At 44.1% G+C, this 26,936-nt stretch overlaps 1 protein-coding gene and 1 long non-coding RNA gene across 2 annotated transcripts in view; one reads left to right on the forward strand and one right to left on the reverse strand.

Annotated features, from left to right (window-relative positions):
- The window catches only part of LOC127626101 (trafficking protein particle complex subunit 10-like), a 54,571-nt gene that overhangs the window by 1,894 nt on the left and 25,741 nt on the right, over nt 1-26,936 (reverse strand). The window contains 19 exon segments of the mRNA XM_052101658.1: nt 1,127-1,321; nt 1,442-1,622; nt 2,482-2,646; nt 5,694-5,820; nt 9,828-9,928; nt 10,815-11,044; nt 11,229-11,387; nt 11,498-11,639; nt 13,529-14,028; nt 18,617-18,729; nt 18,842-18,982; nt 19,079-19,170; nt 19,282-19,358; nt 19,461-19,575; nt 23,133-23,192; nt 23,194-23,280; nt 26,088-26,335; nt 26,424-26,535; nt 26,623-26,818. Of these exon segments, the coding sequence (XP_051957618.1) occupies nt 1,127-1,321; nt 1,442-1,622; nt 2,482-2,646; nt 5,694-5,820; nt 9,828-9,928; nt 10,815-11,044; nt 11,229-11,387; nt 11,498-11,639; nt 13,529-14,028; nt 18,617-18,729; nt 18,842-18,982; nt 19,079-19,170; nt 19,282-19,358; nt 19,461-19,575; nt 23,133-23,192; nt 23,194-23,280; nt 26,088-26,335; nt 26,424-26,535; nt 26,623-26,818 (3,041 nt within the window).
- Nucleotides 7,759-9,356, forward strand: LOC127626141 (uncharacterized). The gene is made up of 3 exons (XR_007968413.1): nt 7,759-7,910; nt 8,463-8,830; nt 9,290-9,356. It is a non-coding gene; the product is annotated as an uncharacterized LOC127626141 (long non-coding RNA).

Raw genomic sequence — 26,936 nt, forward strand, 5'->3', positions numbered from 1 at the left:
GGTTTTGTACCGTACAATGCAACAGGAAGGATATCTTCCCCTGGTTTGGATACGTGATTATTGGAGCTTGTTGCGTTCAGAGATGCGTGGCGTCGGTCAAACACTGAGGCGGAGTTGTGCTTCTGTCGCTCTTATCACGGACACGATCGGCCGAACACAACACCTCATCGGATCTGCGTGAATCACGTAAATGACCTATTTTGGATTTAAAACAGCGAATTTCATCTAGTTTGCAGGTATGTGTATCGGTTTTACCGTTTAATCGGTGCTGATAGTTGCTTATTTGAAACATCGATTATTGCCTCCTCGTGGTCGCTATAATGTGGTTCTCGCTCTCGGTGGGGAGTGTGGTGAGTTGTGCGCGGATGCCACGGAGAATAGCGCTACGTCTCCATGGTAACGTGCTCAACGAGTAACGTGATAAGATGCGCAGATTGACAGTTTCAGACGCAGAAGCAACTGAGGGGTAGAAATTATCCGTCCTCTTATTAAAAATAATAAACATCTTTAAGCCATTTCAGGGAAAACGCTAAATGATCAATTTACAGTACATATCAAATATCGTCAGTAATCTGAACAATATAGAGACAGATTTTAAGCCATATCACCCAGCAGTAAAGGTAAGAAAATCCTATGTTTATCTAAAAATGATGTTGTCTGAGCAAGTAAGAGGCATATCTGCCACCGCCAGACTTACTTTTTTTTTTTTGTTTACGGACATGACATAAACACACAAATGTGCCTGAAATTTCCCGCCAAATCAAACCCGACAGCTCTGAATGTAAAATCGTCACTCGTTAAGGCAAGAATGCAGATTTCAACACAAGTCCTCAATAATTTGGTTCATTTCTAAAGACAAATTCTATAAGAAATCCTCCATATTGTAAATGTCACATGTTCTGTAAATCTATAAGAGTAATATAAATTAAATCAGCCTGCACTGGGAGTTCATAATGTACATTTAATTATGCATGTGCATTTCTGCAAGAGTTTCAGTTTTGATGTAGTAATAATGGTATTTTTAATCACTCTAATTTATAAATACAGGAATTACAGTAAAAGCTACACTATATCCAGATTTACTGACAAAAGAAGTTTAGTGAGTAACAACAGAACATAATCTGACCTGGGTCAGGCTGGATTACAGGACTCGTGTGGTGAGGCAGATATTTGAACACACGGATGTTCGGGAACGGCAGGTGACCAGCAAACAGCGGCATGATCTCCATATGAACCTTGTGTGTCGCCATGGCAGACACCGGCATGGACACGACCCCTGAACTCTTGCCACACACCGCCCAATTACTATTGTTATCAATCACTGCGGACACACAAACAATTACCAGAATTATTATTTATAATAATCAAAAGTTGCAACATATACATCAGAATTCAGAGTCAGAACTGTTTACAAGACAGAAACTTGTTTTGTGTGTCGTACCTTCATACATGAGTCTGGATGTTCGCAGTCCTTCCGTCTCACTGACCTCCTCGTCTGACCTGTCTGTCTCGCTGGGTTCTGTGAGACGTGTCAGTGACACCTCCAGTCTGCAGAGAGCGCCGGTGCGACAGTGCTGCTCACCCGCCACCGGGCAGATCTCTGCTCGCACGCTATACAACGTCTGCATAAACAACAACAGAAGTGTGATTTAGCAGCCTAAGACAAATAAAACATAATAATTGTATGTAACAATAAGTAGAGGTTTGCTCTCTCTCAAAAGCATACAGGCATGAGTAACGAGATCTCATTCTGTGTCATTTGAGTCATCATTGAGTCTCATGTATTTGGCGCCATCTCCTGGTGGTCATATGTAATTAATTACAGTGAAAAATCCTCTCTGCCCATATTTGGATGACTTTCACCTCTGGTTGCAGCGATCTGAATCCGAATACGATTGGGTTTAGTATTTCATGATGCTGGAAAACATACTACATAACTTCCGATGAAGTCATTTGATCCTAGCTAACGTGTTTTTACCCAGATAGCACACATAATGTGCTATCTGGGTATCTAATTCATTAGATTATCTAATGATCTATACATCTGATTATCTTGTGTGTAGGTTTGTTTAAAGATAATCACCTCCTCTAAGTAATGGTAAGTGATAATTTATGTTCCGTGTATTTTTCGTGACGTTATAAGCAAAATAAGCAACGGCAACATAATTGTCAAACACATATAGTTAACTATTACTCGCTATATTTTTGTCTGTGTGTAAAACAAATAGTCTGGTTGTATTTTACTCTTTGAGAGATTTCCAACAACTTATGACACATGAATATTAGATCAGTTTGATGTTTTTATCGATTACAATAATATGTAAAGAGCAAAAGTGGGCCAATTGAAGCTTAAAGGGTTAACCCATGAAACAAATACTATGCAAAATATTGAACTAGTATATGAGCCATATTACATGAATTAGCGCCATAATACTGTAGAGTTTGATTGGACGCACGGCCTTTAACTATAAACAGACTTACGGAAACACTCTCCAGGGTGAAGTCATAGCTGTAGGATTTGAGGTCAGCGTCGGGCGCGTCTGCAGGAGCGAAGCTGGCAGAGAACGCACACTGTAGAGACATCGGCGGCGTGTCAGACCAACGCAGCTCCCAAACGCTGAACACACACTGACGACTGACGACCACCTGCAGAAAATGACACAACACACACATCACGACAGTGCTGGGGAGAAATGACCTGTAATAAGTGACGTTTAACAGTAGTGCGACCGTTCATGTTAATCTTGTCAATGAAATTAGTGGCGAAAATGTTTGTTTTGATGGGTTTTCTGATTGTGTCAACGCATAGGATGACGAAAAAAAAATGCATCATGATAATGAAACAATTTTAATTCAAACCTACTGTTGATGAGAAAAAATAATAATGCAAGACACTACCAGTGCACAATGTTTTTAGAAAGAACTGATTCACAATAACCTGTTAGAGTATGTTGTGAATTTCTCCACTTGAGATGGTGAGCGGAGAACTCAAAACGAATGACTTTACTAACGAGTTCATTCTATATGACAGTATATCCACAACATAAAGCACAGACAATGGAGCGAATAAATAGGGGAACTTGAACTACGTAAGTTACAGTTATATGAAAAAGTATTTGCCCCCTTCCTATTTGTTCCATTTCTGTGTATTTTTCATGCCAAATTGTTTTAGATCTTCAAATATGACATGAAACCAAGGCAACCTGAGTAAACACAAAATACAGTTTTCAAATATGTATTTTTTTTTTAATTGAAGCAAAAACTTATCCAACACCAATATCACCCATGTGAAAAACTAACTGCCCCCTTAATCTTAATATCTGGTTGTGCCGCCTTTAGCAACAGCAACAGCAACGCTTTTGAGAGTTTCAGCATGAACTGCCCGTTTAAGGTCCTGCCACAGCATCTCAATCGGGTTCAAGTCAGGACTTTGACTAGGCCACTCCAAAACTTTAATTTAGCTTCTTTTGAGTCATTCAGAGGTGGACTTACTCTTATACTTTGATCATTGTCTATGTTGCATAATCCAGCTGCGCTTGAGCTTCAACTCACGGACTGATAACGGGACGTTCTCCTTTGGGAATTACTGGTAGAGAGGAGAATTCATGTTTCTCTCAATTACTGCAAGTCGCCCAGAAGCAGCAAAGCATCCCGACACATAACATGACCACCACCATGCATGATGATCTTTTTGTGGGATTCTGTGTTTGATTGACAGCAGATGTAATGGGACACATGTCTTCCAAACAGTTCCCCTCTCGACTCACCAGTCCACAGAACATTCTCCCAAAAGGTTTGAGGGTCATCAAGGTGTGTTTTGGCAAAATTCAGATGACCTTTAATGTTCTTCTGGGTTAGCAGTGGTTTCTCCTCGCCACTCTTCCATGGATGGCATTTTTGGCCGGTGTCTTTCTGATAGTGGAGTCATGAACAGTGATCTTTATCGATGCGAGAGACGCCTGCAGTTCCTTGGATGTCGTCCTTGGCTTTTCTATGACTTCCTGGAGGAGTCATCGCTGTGCGCTTGGAGGAATTTTGGAAGGTCGGTCACTACTGTGCCAATTGTTCTCCATTTGGAGATGATGGCTCTCACTGTGGTCCTTTGGAGTCCAAGAGCCTTTGAAATCGCTTTGTAACCCTTCCCAGACTGATGTATTACAAGCACCATTTTACTCGTCATTTCACGTATTTTTTCGACCTTGGCATAGTGCGCTTCTGGGTGAGATCGTTTAGCCAACTTCATGCTGCTGAAAAGTTATATTTAGGTGTTGTTTGGATTGAACAGGACTGGCAGTAATCAGGCCTGCGTGTCCAGCTGAACCCCATTATGAATGCAGCTTCATAGATTTGGGGATTTAGTAAATAAGTGGGCAAATACTTTTTCACAAATGCCCAGTTGGTACTGGATAACGTTTCTGCTTCAATAAATAACACTATCATTTAAAAACTGTATTTTGCGTTTACTCATATTGCCTTTGTTTTAGGTCACATTTTGTTTGAACTATTAAAACAATTTAGTATGAGATACTCAAAAACAGAAGAAATCAGGATGGGGCAGATACTTTTTCACAGCATTGTACATGCTAATCAGAATGTGCAACCTGTGTTGCGAGTATGTGGTTTCTGTAAAAACTGGCTACATATAATTAATAACAGTCTCTAAAGCATGATGAATTCAACTGAATATTTCAGGAGCTCATTTCATATTCACGTTGTATTTTATATCTTTTATACGTTTTTGTTTGTTATTCATTAATGTTATTTTCATTGACTATAATTATATACCATTTAAGAGTAAAACTGACTTCAATTAATGAATATGACATGATGAAATATTAACTAATATATTGACATGACAAACTTGAGAAAAACGATAATTCAGACATGGTTTAGGGTATTACCAAAACTATCAACTGTAACTCCTCCAATAGTTTTCAAGCTACATCCACCAAATTTGGCACAGACCTTCAGACTGTCCTGACTCAGGTTACTGTGACTTTTCTAACTGATTGGACGAACAGTGGGCGATGAAAAATCATAAAAATCCATAGACTTACATTGACAGACTATTCAAACTCCAACTGTAAAAAAATTCAAATGCAAACAAACCCATTATCGAACTGACAGCTTGACTGATTATCTAGCTAGCTCGTCTTTCTGTAATTTCAGTATCGTCATCAAGCCAACATCAAAGCAAACTGTATCTGTCTTTTATTATATTGTTCAATCCTGGCCTATATTAACAACATTTTCATAAAAACAAAAAAAACAGTAAAAATGAACACAGTGTCACATAGTGTCATTTTTCCGGTAAGAAGCTCCTTTCTGAAAGAAGTCTCTCTCTGTACTTTTTAATAGGTTTATGTTTGAATGACATGTCTTTCTCTGAAGTAGTGTAGAAAAATCTGATTCAATTAATCTAATCAGTTCATGTGAATGATTCATTTCATCCTCATTGTTTTTGTGCCAAATAAATACTGCTCAGACTTAAATGATATAGTGTGAGATTATTTAATTAAAAATATGTTCTTCCGTTAAACAGCGTGCAGTGCAGCTTTGAGTAGCTTGACTCTAACTGAACTACTTTAGTTTTGTGAAGCTACAAGTTACTCATAATTTAGTTACAATGTATCAGCATCAGTCGGTGTGTGTGTGTGTGTGTGTGTGTGTGTGTGTGCATAAATGACCCTTACACTGTGTGTGTTAGTACTGAGAGACAGCAGCTCCAGTGCAGGTGTGTGTTGATTCTCAGAGAGCGTCTGATTGGTCAGCCGAACGTTTGTGTCTGATACATTCTGAAGACAAATCTGGATGAACTTCCTGTCGGGGTTAAACAAAACAGGAAATACATCACAACTATCCAATGGCTCAATTTTCCATCACTAACAACATGCGCAAGAGAAAATATGTTTGGAAAATAATACTAGCTGACTATTTACTGAACACTACACAGTATACACTGTACACTGCCTACTTTAACCTCTTGCGACCCCGCGTCCACATGCGTGGACTACACACTGCATTTTAGCTTCGCTATACGCAAGGCATAATTTTAATAATTTAAACTGACTGATCTCGGTTCAGGAGACTCTGTGCAGTCAGTAAAGGGTTAAACTTTCGACACACACAGAGTCATGTGACATGACAAAACAACATGGTGCTGACCACAGCGGAGTTTGTCTCTGGGAGAAACACCAACTAAACTACATCTGGTAAGAAACCGAATTATGCTTTTTCATTGAAACATGTTTGAGCCAAAAGATTAGAGTCTCTAGTTTCATACAATATGCCATTTTTTAAATTTAAGTGATGTATCGCAAAATGCCAAACTGATAAACACAATGTCCACATACATGGACTATAAAGCTATTGTTTCCCATTCCTATATTTACTGTGCATTATCACACTGAGAATAGAAGAGTTCACCCGAAAGCTGGAAAATGTGTCTTTCGGGGGCTTTATATGGAGTTATGAAAATAAGGTGCATTTCAAACTGTTCTGAGACCAGTGCAGACAGACAGCACACTGGAGGTTAAGTCGTGCACTAAATAGGGAGCAAGGGAGCATCCTATATCTCTCCTATAACTGTTCTGAGACCAGTGCAGACAGACAGCACACTGGAGGTTAAGTCGTGCACTAAATAGGGAGCAAGGGAGCATCCTATATCTCTCCTATAACTGTTCTGAGACCAGTGCAGACAGACAGCACACTGGAGGTTAAGTCGTGCACTAAATAGGGAGCAAGGGAGCATCCTATAGCTCTACTATAACTGTTCTGAGACCAGTGCAGACAGACAGCACACTGGAGGTTAAGTCGTGCACTAAATAGGGAGCAAGGGAGCATCCTATATCTCTCCTATAACTGTTCTGAGACCAGTGCAGACAGACAGCACACTGGAGGTTAAGTCGTGCACTAAATAGGGAGCAAGGGAACATCCTATATCTCTCCTATAACTGTTCTGAGACCAGTGCAGACAGACAGCACACTGGAGGTTAAGTCGTGCACTAAATAGGGAGCAATGGAGCATCCTATATCTCTCCTATAACTGTTCTGAGACCAGTGCAGACAGACAGCACACTGGAGGTTAAGTCATGCACTAAATAGGGAGCAAGGGAGCATCCTATATCTCTCCTATAACTGTTCTGAGACCAGTGCAGACAGACAGCACACTGGAGGTTAAGTCATGCACTAAATAGGGAGCAAGGGAGCATCCTATATCTCTCCTATAACTGTTCTGAGACCAGTGCAGACAGACAGCACACTGGAGGTTAAGTCATGCACTAAATAGGGAGCAAGGGAACATCCTATATCTCTCCTATAACTGTTCTGAGACCAGTGCAGACAGACAGCACACTGGAGGTTAAGTCATGCACTAAATAGGGAGCAAGGGAGCATCCTATATCTCTCCTATAACTGTTCTGAGACCAGTGCAGACAGACAGCACACTGGAGGTTAAGTCATTCACTAAATAGGGAGCAAGGGAGCATCCTATATCTCTCCTATAACTGTTCTGAGACCAGTGCAGACAGACAGCACACTGGAGGTTAAGTCATGCACTAAATAGGGAGCAAGGGAGCATCCTATATCTCTCCTATAACTGTTCTGAGACCAGTGCAGACAGACAGCACACTGGAGGTTAAGTCATGCACTAAATAGGGAGCAAGGGAGCATCCTATATCTCTCCTATAACTGTTCTGAGACCAGTGCAGGCAGACAGCACACTGGAGGTTAAGTCATGCACTAAATAGGGAGCAAGGGAGCATCCTATATCTCTCCTATAACTGTTCTGAGACCAGTGCAGACAGACAGCACACTGGAGGTTAAGTCGTGCACTAAATAGGGAGCAAGGGAGCATCCTATAGCTCTCTATAACTGTTCTGAGACCAGTGCAGACAGACAGCACACTGGAGGTTAAGTCATGCACTAAATAGGGAGCAAGGGAGCATCCTATATCTCTCCTATAACTTTTCTGAGACCAGTGCAGGCAGACAGCACACTGGAGGTTAAGTCATGCACTAAATAGGGAGCAAGGGAGCATCCTATATCTCTCCTATAACTGTTCTGAGACCAGTGCAGACAGACAGCACACTGGAGGTTAAGTCGTGCACTAAATAGGGAGCAAGGGAGCATCCTATATCTCTCCTATAACTGTTCTGAGACCAGTGCAGACAGACAGCACACTGGAGGTTAAGTCATGCACTAAATAGGGAGCAAGGGAACATCCTATATCTCTCCTATAACTGTTCTGAGACCAGTGCAGACAGACAGCACACTGGAGGTTAAGTCATGCACTAAATAGGGAGCAAGGGAGCATCCTATATCTCTCCTATAACTGTTCTGAGACCAGTGCAGACAGACAGCACACTGGAGGTTAAGTCATGCACTAAATAGGTAGCAAGGGAGCATCCTACATCTCTCCTATAACTGTTCTGAGACCAGTGCAGACAGACAGCACACTGGAGGTTAAGTCATGCACTAAATAGGGAGCAAGGGAGCATCCTATATCTCTCCTATAACTGTTCTGAGACCAGTGCAGACAGACAGCACACTGGAGGTTAAGTCATGCACTAAATAGGGAGCAAGGGAGCATCCTATATCTCTCCTATAACTGTTCTGAGACCAGTGCAGACAGACAGCACACTGGAGGTTAAGTCATGCACTAAATAGGGAGCAAGGGAGCATCCTATATCTCTCCTATAACTGTTCTGAGACCAGTGCAGACAGACAGCACACTGGAGGTTAAGTCATGCACTAAATAGGGAGCAAGGGAGCATCCTATATCTCTCCTATAACTGTTCTGAGACCAGTGCAGACAGACAGCACACTGGAGGTTAAGTCATGCACTAAATAGGAAGCAAGGGAGCATCCTATATCTCTCCTATAACTGTTCTGAGACCAGTGCAGACAGACAGCACACTGGAGGTTAAGTCATGCACTAAATAGGGAGCAAGAGAGCATCCTATATCTCTCCTATAACTGTTCTGAGACCAGTGCAGACAGACAGCACACTGGAGGTTAAGTCATGCACTAAATAGAGAGCAAGGGAGCATCCTATATCTCTCCTATAACTGTTCTGAGACCAGTGCAGACAGACAGCACACTGGAGGTTAAGTCATGCACTAAATAGGGAGCATGGGAGCATCCTACATCTCTCCTATAACTGTTCTGAGACCAGTGCAGACAGACAGCACACTGGAGGTTAAGTCGTGCACTAAATAGGGAGCAAGGGAGCATCCTATAGCTCTCTATAACTGTTCTGAGACCAGTGCAGACAGACAGCACACTGGAGGTTAAGTCATGCACTAAATAGGGAGCAAGGGAGCATCCTATAGCTCTCTATGCAGTTAAGTGCGTTCACTCCTAAAATCGGATCAAAAGTTCAGTTTCAGGCTGCAGATGATGTTTGGACACTCAATGATCATCAGTACATAGATTCAACATTTATAATGTTTTATTTGAACATGATTGACAGTGATTGGACGATGCTGGACATTACTTTGAATCAGAATTAATTATGATAATGATGTAATGTCTGTAACGTCTCAAACACAAACTATTTGATTACTTCCTAGCTTGGTATATATATATACACACATATTGCACGTTTCTTTGGGGGCAACTATTTACAAATCAAAAATGCACACCGCCGTCATGTTCAGGTCTCAGGTAGTTAAGAACAGTAAATAAAGCATTCTGCATATTAAGCATTAATCGTTCCATGCATACTGAAAATGTAAATATTATGCACACTATACACTGCAGCAATAGTCAGAATTGTACTATTGTAAACAGACAGTGTGTGTGTGTGTGTGGTGAGGGGTGTTTACCTGCGTCCTGCAGACAGCAGAGTGTGTTTGACTTTGAATGGCACGTGGAACGTGAGAGAAACTAGAGTTGAGTAAATGGACCAGGGGCAATCAACAGACACCTAAAACAAACACACACAACAACTCATTTGCAATAATACACGCACACAAATACACACATTTAAAAATAAAGTATAAAAACAATTATTACATTTTTGCTACTGTACCTTTAAGACGCATGCATGTAAATTAAATATGCTATGACTAGCTAACATCTTTGCATGCCAGGTTGCTAAATACTGAATAGGGGTTGATGGGGGCGGTCATATGTTAATTAGCTCAACAGTGTCTGCCCACTTTTTTCAACTGGTGTTCTGTAAACATTTTTTCCACATGTATTTAATAAACCCGAGGTGAATTACAACATTACAAACTTTCATTTGAAGCATAAAAGTATTTGTAAATCAGACAAAATATACAAGACTGCATACTTAACGTCTTTAATGAGGGAATGAACTACAATCCCATGATGCATTGCAAATTATGTCATTGAATTAAACTATAATAAATCTAAAACTACTAAAGTTGATGATCATAAGTATAGAAACAATATATTTAAAGTTTATTACAAAATATTCAAGTAGTTTGAGCGTGTGGAGAGCAACTCGATTGCATCATTCACAGTGCATCATGGGAGTGGGCGGAGCTGCAGAGCTGTTTTAACGTGATTCTCTGATTGGTGGATTTCTCTTTAGGATTGTGGGTAGTGTAGTTCTTCACCTGGGATTCTGCTAATAAACAAGATTTATTAATAATTAAGTTGAAATAATGTGGACTGACGCTTTACCAGAAGCATAAACCTTTGATTAACAACCTCCGAGCTCACAGTTCATCAGTCTTTAAACGTTTAGAAGTTAGCGTTAAAAATCAATTAGTCTATGGAGAAAATAAATGGGTTTTTTACTTCCAAAACCAGACAGTTGTTTTTGCAGTTTAAGCATCTCAAACCTTCTGGTCTATGAAGGTCTTTCCGCTGTTAAACCGCGCTCTGCTGCGCGAGCGATGACTTATCTCGCCGTTTGTGAGCCGTTCGTTCTCCATGCGTGCAGGGCATGATGGGATATGGCACAGCACGTCGAGCAGGAACTCCAGCGTGTGATAGGGTGGAATCACAGGAAGAGAGATGCTCGTCACCTTCTCAGACGACTGGATGGACAGAGCGCTCTCACCCACCAGCTCTGAGACGAATGTGAGACAATGATTAAACAACTTATTTCAACACAGATCAAAACAGTGTTCCTGTACAGCAGGTAAATGGGACAGGTTCACCCAAACATTTGAATTCAGTCATTTACTCTCCGTTTAGTCTCAGTCACCATTCAAGCTCATTGTATGGACAGTCAGTCATGTGTGACCTCTCACCTTCAGTGCTGCTCAGGATGCGTGCGGTGCATGTGGCGGAGTGAAGCACTGGCATCGAGTCAGTGTTGCTCAACTGAAGCGCATCACCCTTCTTCACTGTGTAGTGACCCGTTAAGATGGTGAATTTCACCTGCTGAGGTAACCCGGCCAACAGGTTGTCTGGGAAACCAGAAAGGGTCAGGTCAAGTCTAGTAATTCAGATACAATGAGTAGCACATTATGGGAAACGTGTTGATTGACAGGTGAGAATGATTGACAGCTGGACTGACCTGTGAGGGGTTGGATGGTGAGCTGAGGTTCCTGTGAGTAAACCTCGTACTGCACTACAGGGTAAATATGAGGCAGAACAAACTGAACTTGCCCGACTGTGGCACACATCTGCCGAAGAGTGTATGTGCCCGGCTTCTGACTCTGAGAAAAATAAACGCATTAGAATTATATTTTATATCACTCGACTCCACACATGAGCAGCACATGCAAACTATATATTTATCATTCAAATGCATAACATGATTTTAAATTGTGCGCTGAAGATTTATGGGACGGCATTCGTAAGTTAAGATGGTATCGATGCCAGTATTGGTACATCCCGAATATACTTGATGAGTAATGGGCAATGTATACTGGTACTGGCCTATACAAAGGCACTGCACTGATTTAAAAATCTAATTTGAGACTTTTTAAGACTTAAAACAAATAAAATGAAGTCCATAAACAATACGAGATCATATTAAAATTGGTTTATGTCCCAATCTATCAATTTAGTTTTAGATTTTTTAACATGGTATTTTTAACTATGAACAAGCCAAAAAGACTTTTGTTACTCAATTTAAGATATTTTTGACTTTTTAAGGCTTTAAATGGTGAAAACTGAATTTCATACATTTTAAGACTTTAAGGACTCTCAGGAACCCTGCCATCGTTTTTTTTAAATCGGCAGAAAGTTTTCATATTGGAGCATCCCTAATGAATTTGTCAATTATTTCTTCAATTAAGTGATTAATTCGATATGAAAGCTAGTTTTATTTCTTGCATTTACCATAAAAAGTATGTTATTCCACATCATGCACAATTGAAGCCTATAAATTATTTTTCAAATGCGTTTTCATGGAAATAAATTGACATCACTAACAAAACCGACAAAACTTGTTTTCAACTATTTTTTTAACAATCAAATAATAGTTGCAGCACATGTAGAGAACTAAGTTTCTCAAAATTAAATCTCTAGTGATAAACTGTCCATCCATCTTCAACCGCTTATCCGAAGTCGGGTCGCGGGGGCAGCTGCTCCAGCAGGGGGCCCCAAACTTCCCTATCCCAACCCACATTAACCAGCTCTGACTGGGGGACCCCGAGGCATTCCCAGGCCAGTGTGGAGATGTAATCTCTCCACCTAATCCTGGGTCTTCCCAGAGGCCTCCTCCCAGCTGGACGTGCCTGAAACACCTCCCTAGGGAGGCGGCCAGGGGTCATCCTTACCAGATGCCCAAACCACCTCAACTGACTCCTATCAACGCAAAGGAGCAGCGGCTCTACTCCGAGCTCCTCATGGATGACTGAGCTCCTCACCCTATCTCTAAGGGAGAAGCCCGCCACCCTTCTGAGGAAGCCCATTTTGGCCGCTTGTCCTACCTAGTTCTTTCGGTCATGACCCAGCCTTCATGACCATAGGTGAGGGTAGGAACAAAAATTGACCGGTAGATTGAGAGCTTTGCCTTCCGACTCTCTTTTCGTGACAATGGTGCGATAGAGCGAGTGCAATACCGCCCCCGCTGCCCCGATTCTCCGGCCAACCTCCCGCTCCATTGTCCCCTCACTCGTGAACAAGACCCAGAGGTACTTGAACTCCTTCACTTGGGGCAATATGACAGTATAATGATAAATTAGACACAGAATGCGTTCTAGCGTTAAAAAAGCTTGATGCAGCTCGATGAATGGTACATCGTTCAAATGTCTCGACATACGGTTAAGTTATTTTAACTTGACACGTCTCAAAAAGCTGGGCTCATGCCCGAGATGCAGAAAACTCTAAACATTTACGTAGAAAAACACTTCCAAACGGAGGCAAATATAAGTCCTGTGTGAACAGAAATGTATGTTGAAAGGTGAAACGCTGTTAACTGTAACCCAAAGCTCGTGGTGAAAAATCCACCTAAAGCTAATGATAAATTAAAAATTGATGGACATTATGATATAATAGTTTATAAAATGTATTTACGATGTACTGAAATATTACATTTTTATTAGTTTAATTATTTAATTGTCTAATTATTATCTGATCAAATTTAAACAATTCTCACCGGTGCAGTAAAAATGATGCTGTTGTTGCCAGGCAACAGAGTGACATCATTTGTCTTCAGCATCTGAGCGCTGTCTTCCATCACAACAGCAGATGGTGCTGTGGTGGGCGTATCCAGGGATGTGGTGCTGTCATGGCGGCCTATTAGCAGATGCATGTTCTTACAGATCACGCCGGCAGAGTTGAGCGCGTTATCAGATGGACTGTGTTCCTGGATCTCGCAGAGTTCGAGCGGCGGTGGAGCGGACACCGGACTCACTGCCGGGAACGTGATGGTACCGTCTGCACTCTGACCAGGGCGTTTCTGTGCCACTGTCCCGGGCTGCTCCAGCGTGAAGTGTATGCTGGCTGCGAGCTGCTCCACGTGCATGGCCAGGGGCATCAGACTGCACAAACGCAACTCCAGCTGCAGGGCGGCGCCAACGTGAACGAGCGCAGATGCCGGGCGAATACGGAACTCCTGCAGCTGCGTGAATGAACTCATGCTGAGAGCGACACGATCTGTGAGGGACAATACACACATAGTCAATAACATACACATATACAGTCAAAATAATGATATGAGATTCATGAACCAGTATATAAAAACATTTACTGACCGTTTCATTTTTCATCACATAATTTAATTGAAATTGAAATGTGCCGAAAGCTGGCATGGATGTATTTACAAAGAAAATCAGCATGTTGGTTTCATACATTTCATACATTATAGGATTTAAAAAAAAAACTAAAGTTGTGTAACATTCAAGCAAAAGCTATAAAAATCCTTTCCATGCACCTTGAATGTGCGTGAATATACATGATTTATTCATTAATAAAAAACAATTTTCTAATCATTTTCTTTAGGGATGTCATAAAATATAGATATATAGATTATTGATCAGCACGTTATTTTTAAAAAAAATATTTTTGAGGTATTGATATATTCAAATTAGCCGACAATTTGCATGCTTTCCAATTCACTCAACTGGCCTCTGCTCATCAGTCTGGCGTAATTGCGTTGGGAGACCACAAGAGGGCCATAACCCATTTAGTGAAGCACAAACACACACAGTGCACACACACACACACACACAGCACGCGCACACAGCACGCGCACACAGCACGCGCACACAGCACGCGCACACAGCACGCGCACACAGCACGCGCACACAGCACGCACACAGCACGCACACAGCACGCACACAGCACGCACACAGCACGCACACACAGCACGCACACACAGCACCCACACACAGCACCCACACACAGCACGCACACACAGCACCCACACACAGCACGCACACAGCACCCACACACAGCACCCACACAGCACCCCGCACACAGCACGCACACAGCACGCACACAGCACGCACACACAGCACGCACACACAGCACCCACACACAGCACCCACACACAGCACCCACACACAGCACCCACACACAGCACCCACACACAGCACCCACACACAGCACGCACACACAGCACGCACACAGCACGCACACACAGCACGCACACACAGCACCCACACACAGCACCCACACACAGCACGCACACACAGCACCCACACACAGCACGCACACACAGCACGCACACAGCACGCACACACAGCACCCACACACAGCACGCACACACAGCACCCACACACAGCACGCACACACAGCACCCACACACAGCACGCACACACAGCACGCACACAGCACGCACACACAGCACGCACACACAGCACGCACACAGCACACGCACACAGCACGCACACAGCACGCACACAGCACGCACACAGCACGCACACACAGCACGCACACAGCACGCACACACAGCACCCACACACAGCACGCACACACAGCACCCACACACAGCACGCACACACAGCACCCACACACAGCACGCACACACAGCACGCACACAGCACGCACACACAGCACCCACACACAGCACCCACACACAGCACCCACACACAGCACCCACACACAGCACCCACACACAGCACGCACACACAGCACGCACACAGCACGCACACACAGCACCCACACACAGCACCCACACACAGCACCCACACACAGCACCCACACACAGCACCCACACACAGCACGCACACAGCACGCACACACAGCACGCACACACAGCACCCACACACAGCACCCACACACAGCACCCACACACAGCACGCACACACAGCACCCACACACAGCACCCACACACAGCACGCACACAGCACGCACACACAGCACGCACACACAGCACCCACACACAGCACCCACACACAGCACCCACACACAGCACCCACACACAGCACCCACACACAGCGCACACAGCACGCACACAGCACGCACACAGCACGCACACAGCACGCACACAGCACGCACACAGCACGCACACAGCACCCACACAGCACCCACACAGCACCCACACACAGCACCCACACACAGCACCCACACACAGCACGCACACACAGCACGCACACAGCACGCACACACAGCACGCACACACAGCACGCACACACAGCACGCACACACAGCACACACACAGCACCCCGCACACAGCACGCACACAGCACGCACACACAGCACGCACACACAGCACGCACACACAGCACGCACACAGCACGCGCACACAGCACGCACACAGCACCCACACAGCACCCACACAGCACGCACACACAGCACGCACACACAGCACGCACACAGCACGCGCACACAGCACGCACACAGCACCCACACAGCACCCACACAGCACCCACACAGCACGCACACAGCACGCACACAGCACCCACACAGCACCCACACAGCACGCACACAGCACGCACACACAGCACGCACACACAGCACGCACACAGCACCCGCACACAGCACCCACACACAGCACGCACACACAGCACGCACACACAGCACGCACACACAGCACGCACACAGCACCCGCACACAGCACCCACACACAGCACGCACACACAGCACGCACACACAGCACGCACACAGCACCCGCACACAGCACCCACACACAGCACGCACACACAGCACGCACACACAGCACGCACACACAGCACGCACACACAGCACGCACACACAGCACGCACACAGCACGCACACAGCACCCACACACAGCACGCACACACAGCACCCACACACAGCACGCACACACAGCACGCACACACAGCACGCACACACAGCACGCACACACAGCACGCACACACAGCACGCACACACAGCACGCACACACAGCACGCACACACAGCACGCACACACAGCACGCACACACAGCACGCACACACAGCACGCACACACAGCACGCACACACAGCACCCACACACAGCACGCACACACAGCACGCACACACAGCACGCACACACAGCACGCACACAGCACCCACACACAGCACCCACACACAGCACCCGCACACAGCACCCACACACAGCACGCACACACAGCACGCACACAGCACGCACACAGCACGCACACACAGCACGCACACAGCACGCACACAGCACGCACACACAGCACGCACACAGCACGCACACACAGCACGCACACAGCACGCACACAGCACGCGCATTACAGCACGCACAACACAGCACGCACACAGCACGCACACAGCACGCTTACATAGCACGCACACAGCACGCACACAGCACGCACACAGCACCCACACACAGCACGCACACAGCACGCACACAGCACGCACACAGCACGCACACAGCACGCACACAGCACGCACACACAGCACGCACACAGCACGCACACACAGCACGCACACACAGCACGCACACACAGCACGCACACAGCACCCCGCACACAGCACGCACACACAGCACCCACACACAGCACGCACACAGCACGCACACAGCACGCACACAGCACGCACACAGCACGCACACAGCACCCGCACACAGCACCCGCACACAGCACGCGCACACAGCACGCACACAGCACCCGCACACAGCACGCACACAGCACGCACACAGCACGCACACAGCACGCACACAGCACGCACACAGCACGCACACAGCACGCACACACAGCACGCACACACAGCACGCACACAGCACGCACACAGCACGCACACACAGCACGCACACAGCACGCACACAGCACGCACACAGCACCCACACAGCACCCACACACAGCACGCACACAGCACCCACACACAGCACGCACACAGCACGCACACACAGCACGCACACACAGCACGCACACAGCACCCCGCACACAGCACGCACACACAGCACGCACACAGCACGCACACAGCACGCACACAGCACCCACACAGCACCCACACACAGCACGCACACAGCACCCACACAGCACCCACACACAGCACGCACACAGCACCCACACAGCACCCACACACAGCACGCACACAGCACCCACACAGCACCCACACACAGCACGCACACAGCACCCACACACAGCACGCACACAGCACCCACACACAGCACGCACACAGCACGCACACACAGCACGCACACACAGCACGCACACAGCACGCACACAGCACCCACACACAGCACGCACACAGCACGCACACAGCACGCACACAGCACGCACACAGCACGCACACAGCACGCACACACAGCACGCACACACAGCACGCACACACAGCACGCACACACAGCACGCACACAGAGGACGAGCTGAAGTGCGGCAGGAGCTGGTAGTCCAAAGTTATGAAAGTTTTGATACTTCTTCAAGAATGAACAAAGGGGGTCTGGGAATCTGAGCGAGTATTGTCGCTGACTATCACACATGGAGTCACGAGTTTGAATCCAGGGCGTGCTGAGTGACACCAGCCAGGTCTCCATAGCAACCAAATTGGCCCGGTTGCTAGGGAGGGTAGAGTCACATGGGGTAACCTCCTCGTGGTCGCTATAATGTGGTTCTCGCTCTCGGTGGGGCGTTATGTTGCCGCGGTAATGCACTCAACAAGCCATGTGATAAGATGCTCGGATTGACGGTCTCAGACGCGGAGGCAACTGGGATTTTTTTATCTCAGTGTTTAGTTGATGCAAACAGTCATTTTCTTCTGTTTTTACAAAGATATATAAACACACACTACGAGCAATTCCTTCAGTGTTCACACAGAACACAGATATGACCCTGCTGTTGACCTCCTCACCTTTGCCCTCTGGGGTCTGGCTGGCGTAGGTCAGGATCTCCTGGCAGAAGTGTGTTCTCTCCTCGTCGCTCAGGTTGGCGTCGCTGGCGAGAAGCGCACTGGTCTGCAGGTATCTATAGACAAAGTTAAAGAAACCACACGCACCCGAGAACAAACTGACCACAGGAATTCTCAGGTCGTTTTACAGTGTCAGGACAGTATAAAGAACCGATGACTAAAGGATACTCGTCCATCTTCTGTAGTTGCTTCTGACACTCAGCGACCTGTTTGCGTGTGTGTGTGAGCGGTAAACTCCAGCTCTCCGACACGTATGACTTCAGAGAATCCTGCAGGAAGTTCTCAGCACTCTGAGGGTCACCCTTCCTCCTGCACAAACACACATATGATCAATCATAATCATTTGAACACATCTCACAGTTGCAAAATACTCGAGTGTTCCTATTAGTGGGAAACGATGCTCACATGTAGAACTCAGCCAGACTCTTCCCCAGCAGTCGAGCTGAACGCAGTCGCCCGATCGCCCTGTACATCTCCATAGCAGCATGAGACAGCTCCTGATCACACACATATACAGAGACACTGACTGATGTTTTCTGAACATAGCTAACCATTATAAACCATGTAATCAAAGCACTAAAATAAAGATTATAATGATAAACTCTCACCAGATATTGTTTCTCAAATGCTTCTACAGATGATAACGACTCCTTGAGTTTTTTATATGGACTCTGAAGGCTGTTTGCTGAGACAAGAGAGAAACTGAATAAGATTTTCAAACGAGACTCAAACTAGACTGACTGTGTTCGTGCAAATGCAGTGATAATGTTTCTTTGTTGTCAGTTACCTGTTTCGGGTCTCTCTGCTCCCAGACCGGCCAGCAGGTCGACGGTTTTGTTCAGGTCTTCAGAGTTTGGGCCGTTCTCTGACACCAGACCACACAGATCACCCAGAGACTTAAGCTGAAAACAATGATTAAAGGATTAGTTCATCTAAAAATGATAATTCAGTCATTATTTACTCACTCTTGTGTTGTTGTAACTCTATATGACTTTCTGTCTTTTTCTGAACACAAAGGGAGAAACTGTGAATAAATGTTGTGCTCAGTGATGTCACACAATGGCAGTTTATGGTGACGCCTCTTCAAGATTCAAAAGAACACAAAAGTATAATTTTTATACTTATGTATAACCATGGAGTGGTGGTGGAGTAGTGGTCTAGCACATAACTGGTAATCTGGTAATCAGAAGGACGCTGGTTCGAGCCCCACAGTCACCACCATTGTGTCCTTGAGTAAGACACTTAACTCCAGGTTGCTCCGGGGGGATTGTCCCTGTAATAAGTGCTCTGTATAATACATTGGTACTCAGAAGGTTGCTGGTTTGATCCCCACAGTCACCACCATTGTGTCCTTGAGTAAGGCACTTAACTCCAGGTTGCTCCGGGGGGATTGTCCCTGTAATAAGTGCTCTGTATAATACATTGGTACTCAGAAGGTTGCTGGTTTGATCCCCACAGTCACCACCATTGTGTCTTTGAGTAAGGCACTTAACTCCAGGATGCTCCGGGGGGATTGTCCCTGTAATAAGTGCTCTGTATAATACATTGGTACTCAGAAGGTTGCTGGTTTGATCCCCACAGTCACCACCATTGTGTCCTTGAGTAAGGCACTTAACTCCAGGTTGCTCCGGGGGGATTGTCCCTGTAATAAGTGCTCTGTATAATACATTGGTACTCAGAAGGTTGCTGGTTTGATCCCCACAGTCACCACCATTGTGTCCTTGAGTAAGACACTTAACTCCAGGTTGCTCCGGGGGGATTGTCCCTGTAATAAGTGCTCTGTATAATACATTGGTACTCAGAAGGTTGCTGGTTTGATCCCCACAGTCACCACCATTGTGTCTTTGAGTAAGACACTTAACTCCAGGTTGCTCCGGGGGGATTGTCCCTGTAATAAGTGCACTGTAAGTCACTTTGGATAAAAGCGTCTGCCAAATGCATAAATGTAAATGTAAATGTAATTCAGAAGTCTAATTAATTATTCATGAGACTCATGATTGTTATGAAAGTATACGATAAGATTTGATGAGAAACTGAAATCTGATGTTTTATTTAGTGTAAATGTTCACTGACCGTTGATCTCCTGTGTGTGTTCATGTTCAACAGTTCACGCACCCTCATCGCGACATTTGGGCGTTCAAGCAGAAACTAGTTTTGTTTATCTAAAAACAGCGATAGTGACAACAGAATAGTGTTGTCAAAAATATCGATATTTCGATAAATATCGATACTGAAATATCTGAACGGTACCAATACTAATTTCCCTAAGTATCGATACTAGCCGAGCTGTCACTTTCACTTCTCTCCAAAGGCGTTGACAAACACCACACACACTCGCACTCCTCTCATTCAGCTCTGGTTAAATAGCAAAAGTGAAGTGAATGTAAAGATGGCGAGTGCATGCGGCGCTCAGCGACCAGTTTTGTTTGATAAAGAACACAGCAGGAGTGCTATCTGGAAATATTTTTGATATGAAGCCAGACATCCCAAGTCTCCCGGAAGTTCCGGAGTCTCCCGCATATTGATAGCTTCTCCTGATGCCCGCAATTTAGTTCAAATCTCCCGAATCTGTAGCGCACATGCGAGACAGAACATACTGCACGCATAACATAGATAGCGCGCACACAACATACATAGCGTGCACGGCAGAGAGGGAGAGAGCGAGAGACCTTATGAAAGCTAGTCAACCCCCTTGACGTTTAAGTATCTTTTGTTGACATTGAGATTGGATTTGATTTGACTTGGAAATACAAAAGATTGCACTTTTTATTTACTTGCACTTTATTGGTTTTTGAATGTATGGCAATCTGAGAGGCTTTTGAACAAGTGCAATACCTCAGGACATTTTGTTCATGTAAAATATACCTCATTGTCATGTTCTAGACAGTTCTACCCTCTTAATATTGTGGCAGTTTTTTTCTCTGTGGTATCGAAAATGGTATCGAATATCAATATTTTTCAAGGTATCGTATCGAAGTTAGAAATTCTAGTATCGTGACAACACTACAACAGAACACAACACAACTGCTCACAAAACAGAGAACAGAACTTACTAAACATGTCTGAAGTGTTTGTAGTGGAAGAATTGATGCATTTCTATGCCCAGCCTTATTGTTTGAATGGAGTATTCAGAAAACAATCAGAAACATAGAGGAGCTACAGGCAGCCACAGTCACACCGTGTCCTAATCTGACGGCAAACACGTGATAAAAGGTTTATTTTATATGGTCATCAGAGATTTTGACATATACCGTCGCTCGTCACGGTGGGTTATCATATCGATCACTTGTTTCCTATTTTTGGCATTGTGCGGGTAACTCCGGCACTGGTCCAAAAACCTTCACAAACAAATCAGTTCTTGGACTACAAACTCTTCAGACATCTTTGTAAGGCCTGTTCTCTGTGCAGCAGTGTTGTGTTATGTTGATCAATGGTCAATGAATACATTAGATTTCAGTTTCTCATCAAATCTTATTGTATGCTTTCAGAACAATCCAGGGTTTTTCCTGACTCAAAATGGGCCGGAGGTGGCACCATAATGATCAAAAATGTGACGTTAAGAACACGTAAACATTGGCTTTGCATTAATACACTCATAATGACCCGGAAACTGAATACTAGTGTTCATTCTGTCAGCTGTTTTTTAATTTAGTCTTAGTCCTGTGCCAAATGTCCTTTTTAGTTTTAATCATATTTAGTCCGTCTTATTTCTATTTATTGTTTTTAGTTGTTTTGTTTGACAAAGTCTGTGCATTTTAATGTAGTTTTAGTCAATAAAAACTGTAAACATTTTAGCCATAAGAGTATTATTGATCAGCATTTGCCAGTCTTGTCTATCCAAAACCAATATATATATATTATTGTTGTTGTAATTTTAGTGTTATTTTTCACACAAGATTGATCTTATCTTGATGATCTCATGATGATGACGTTGCGAGCTGCAGACAGCGGCTGGTTGAAGCGGCTCTGACCGCACAGAGAATGACAGTTTTGGAGTTCGTGTTTATTTACATGTCACGCTCCCGTATTATATGAACTTTAATTATTGATGAAATAAAGATATCGCCAAGCTGTGATCAGTGTTTCTATCAGACACTCGAGCTGCAGCGCTCCTCTCGTCTCAGTGTCATCAAGTAATTCACTATGCAGGAAAAACCCTGCAAACGTGAGACTCATGAATAATTAATTAGACTTCTGAATTATACTTTTGTGTTCTTTTGAAGCTTGAAGAGGTGTCACCATAAACTGCCATTGTATGACATAACTGAGCACAACATTTATTCACAATTTCTCCCTTTGTGTTCAGAAAAAGACAGAAAGTCATATAGAGTTACAACAACACAGGGGCGAGTAAACAATCACTGAATTATCAATTTGGGTGAACTAATCCTTTAACTAATTTAATACATGTAGAAGATCACTATCTGTTTATCTGTGTGTGTGTGTGTGTGTGTATTACCTTCTCAGTAGCATAAGTCCAGAGGCCAACAGTATGTGAGAAGTTTGCATCTAGTTGTGTCGCGGTCACAGCAGCCCTCGATTCTGTGCAACACCTCCAGACAGCTGAGAAACACCCAACAGTCCAAAGCACCACTGACCACTGACACCTTCAACACAAACAACAACAACAACATCATTACAGATACCAGCCACACTAGTAATGAAACAAACAAAACAAAAGCAATAGACAAATAGACGAATGGACAGAAATACACACAAACACTGACAAAAAGATAGTTTCAAGAAAAAGTATGTGAACCCTTTGGAATCAGCTGGATGACAAGTATAGACAAACACAATGTGCTTAAGATAACAACACACACAATTATAATCTTTCATGTCTTTATTAAACATCCCATTAAACACTCACAGTGCTGTGGAAAAAGTAAGCAAACCCTTGGATTTAATAACTGGTCAATCATCTGTTGGCATCAATAACCTCAATCAAGTGTTTCTGGTAGATGCGGATTAAACCGGCACAACGTTCAGAAGGACTATTAGATCATTCTTCCTCACAGAACTGCTTCAGATCAGAAATATTCTTCAGATATCTCGTGTGAACGTCTCTCTTGAGGTCATTCCACAGCATCTCAATTGGGTTAAGAGCTTGACTCTGACTGGGACACTCCAAAAGAAGATTTTCTTTTTCTGTAGTGGATTTATTTGGATGTTTAGGGTCATTGTGCTGCTGTATCACCCAACTTCTACTGAGCTTCAGCTGGCACACAGACACACTGACATTATCCTGTAGGATATCTTGATAAACTTGGGAATTCATTTTTATCTTGATGATGGCAAGCGGTCCAGACCTCAAATCATGATGCTCCCTCCTTCACCGTTGGGATGATGTTTTCATGTTGAGGTGCCCATTTTACACCATACGTAGAGCTGCTGTTCTTCCCAAACAATTAAAGCTTAGTTTCATCAGTCCAGAAAACATTTTCCCAGTAGCGTTGTGGAGTGTCAGGTGGTCTTTGGCAAACTTCAGGTGCGCAGAAATGTTTTTATTGGACAGCAGCGGTTTCCTTCGTGATGTCCTGCCATGAACACCATATCTGTTTAATGTTTTCTGTAGAGTAGACTCATGAACAGAGATGTTAACCAGTTCCAATGATTCCTTCAAGTCTTTATCGGTCACTCTTGGGTTCTTCTTTACCTCACTGAACATTCTGCGGTGTTCCCTTTGAGTCATCTTGACTGGACAGCCACTTCTAGTGAGAGTACCTATAGTACTAAATCATCTCCATTTATAGACAGTTTGTCTAACTGTGGACAGATGAATATCTAACGGCCACTTCTAGAGAGAGTACCTATAGTACTAAATCATCTCCATTTATAGACAGTTTGTTTGACTGTGGACAGATGAATATCTAACGGCCACTTCTAGAGAGAGTACCTATAGTACTAAATCATCTCCATTTATAGACAGTTTGTCTGACTGTGAACAGATGAATATCTAACGGCCACTTCTAGAGAGAGTACCTATAGTACTAAATCATCTCCATTTATAGACAGTTTGTCTAACTGTGGACAGATGAATATCTAACGGCCACTTCTAGAGAGAGTACCTATAGTACTAAATCATCTCCATTTATAGACAGTTTGTCTAACTGTGGACAGATGAATATCTAACGGCCACTTCTAGTGAGAGTACCTATAGTACTAAATCATCTCCATTTATAGACAGTTTGTTTGACTGTGGACAGATGAATATCTAACGGCCACTTCTAGAGAGAGTACCTATAGTACTAAATCATCTCCATTTATAGACAGTTTGTCTAACTGTGGACAGATGAATATCTAACGGCCACTTCTAGAGAGAGTACCTATAGTACTAAATCATCTCCATTTATAGACAGTTTGTCTAACTGTGGACAGATGAATATCTAACGGCCGCTTCTAGTGAGAGTACCTATAGTACTAAATCATCTCCATTTATAGACAGTTTGTCTCACTGTGAACAGATGAATATCTAACGGCCACTTCTAGAGAGAGTACCTATAGTACTAAACCATCTCCATTTATAGACAGTTTGTCTAACTGTGGACAGATGAATATCTAACGGCCACTTCTAGTGAGAGTACCTATAGTACTAAATCATCTCCATTTATAGACAGTTTGTCTAACTGTGGACAGATGAATATCTAATGGCCACTTCTAGAGAGAGTACCTATAGTACTAAATCATCTCCATTTATAGACAGTTTGTCTCACTGTGAACAGATGAATATCTAACGGCCACTTCTAGAGAGAGTACCTATAGTACTAAATCACCTCCATTTATAGACAGTTTGTCTAACTGTGGACAGATGAATATCTAACGGCCACTTCTAGAGAGAGTACCTATAGTACTAAATCATCTCCATTTATAGACAGTTTGTCTAACTGTGGACAGATGAATATCTAATGGCCACTTCTAGAGAGAGTACCTATAGTACTAAATCATCTCCATTTATAGACAGTTTGTCTGACTGTGGACAGATGAATATCTAAACTCTTCCAGATAACTTTGTAACCCTTTCCAGCTTTATGCAAAGCAACAATTCTTGATCGTAGGTCTTCTGAGATCTCTTTTTTGTGATACATGTGCGACATTGTGAGACAGACAGACAGATGGGCAGACAGAAAGACCGCCAGACAGAAAGAGATGCAGACAGAAATAAAGACAGACAGATAGAAAGAGAGACAGATAGAAAGAGAGACAGATAGATAGAAAAAAAAGTCAGATTATAGAAAGATAAAGATAATAGAACGACAGACAATTAAGACGGACAGAGAGATGGATAATAGAAAGACAAACAGACTCAAAGACAGACAGAAAGATGGACAGACAGACATACATAATAGAAAGACAGTCATACAAAAAGACAGAAAGACAGACACAGACACAGACAGACAGAGAGACAGACACACACCTCGAGCAGTCGCAGTTCTTGTACGCAGTTGTGCAGTAGTTCGAGTGCTCGTGTCGTCACCTCCCAGGGTCTCTGCAGGAAGATGAGCAATGTGCACTGACGTGAGAACAGATAACTGCGCAGGTCCAGCAGACTGGCCTCTCCTCGCTGAATCAGCTCACGTTTCTCCATGTCGATGGGTCGGCGTAACAACAGTCCGTTCCAGCTCCGCACCGGCTGACAGAACGAACCCAGCCAGTTAGCGCCATCTGAACACAGAAAACACACAATCATAATTCAGATCATTTGAGATCAAGCTGAACAACACAAGATATTAAAATACAAATTGCATTTTACCTCCAGCGCCAAAGTTGACCACATACTGTGTGAAAAGAGCGTCTAATTCATCATACTGGACCAGAGCATCTTCAAACTGCTGCAACATCTCGAAGACAAACGCCAGCTCCTCCTGAACACAGAGAACGAGTTTCACCAATGATCAAACAGTCAAGTCTGAGACTCTTTTGATTGACAGCTTCCTCAGCCAATCACACACCTGGACCATGAAGTAGTCGCAGAAGCTCCAGCCGGGCTCTGTGCGTTTCTCTCGTAGTGTTCTCATCTCATCCTCAAAGCGTCCCAGATTCCTGGTGAAGGACATGAGCAGCAGCGTGCGCAGTTTAGTGAGGAACGAACTCCACGACTCCTGCGAGCGAGACGACTCCTTCAGAGGGTCCGACAGAGCCACACACCTGAGAGAGAAGATACCTTCATGAAAAGCTGTCCACCGATACGTTTTTAACTGGCAGATGTCAATATCCAGAGAGCAGACTGATAGAATCGTGAGAAAACATTTAGGCTTTTATATAC

Source organism: Xyrauchen texanus, chromosome 32, assembly GCF_025860055.1.
Source record: "Xyrauchen texanus isolate HMW12.3.18 chromosome 32, RBS_HiC_50CHRs, whole genome shotgun sequence".
NCBI classification, from domain to species: Eukaryota; Metazoa; Chordata; class Actinopteri; order Cypriniformes; family Catostomidae; genus Xyrauchen; species Xyrauchen texanus.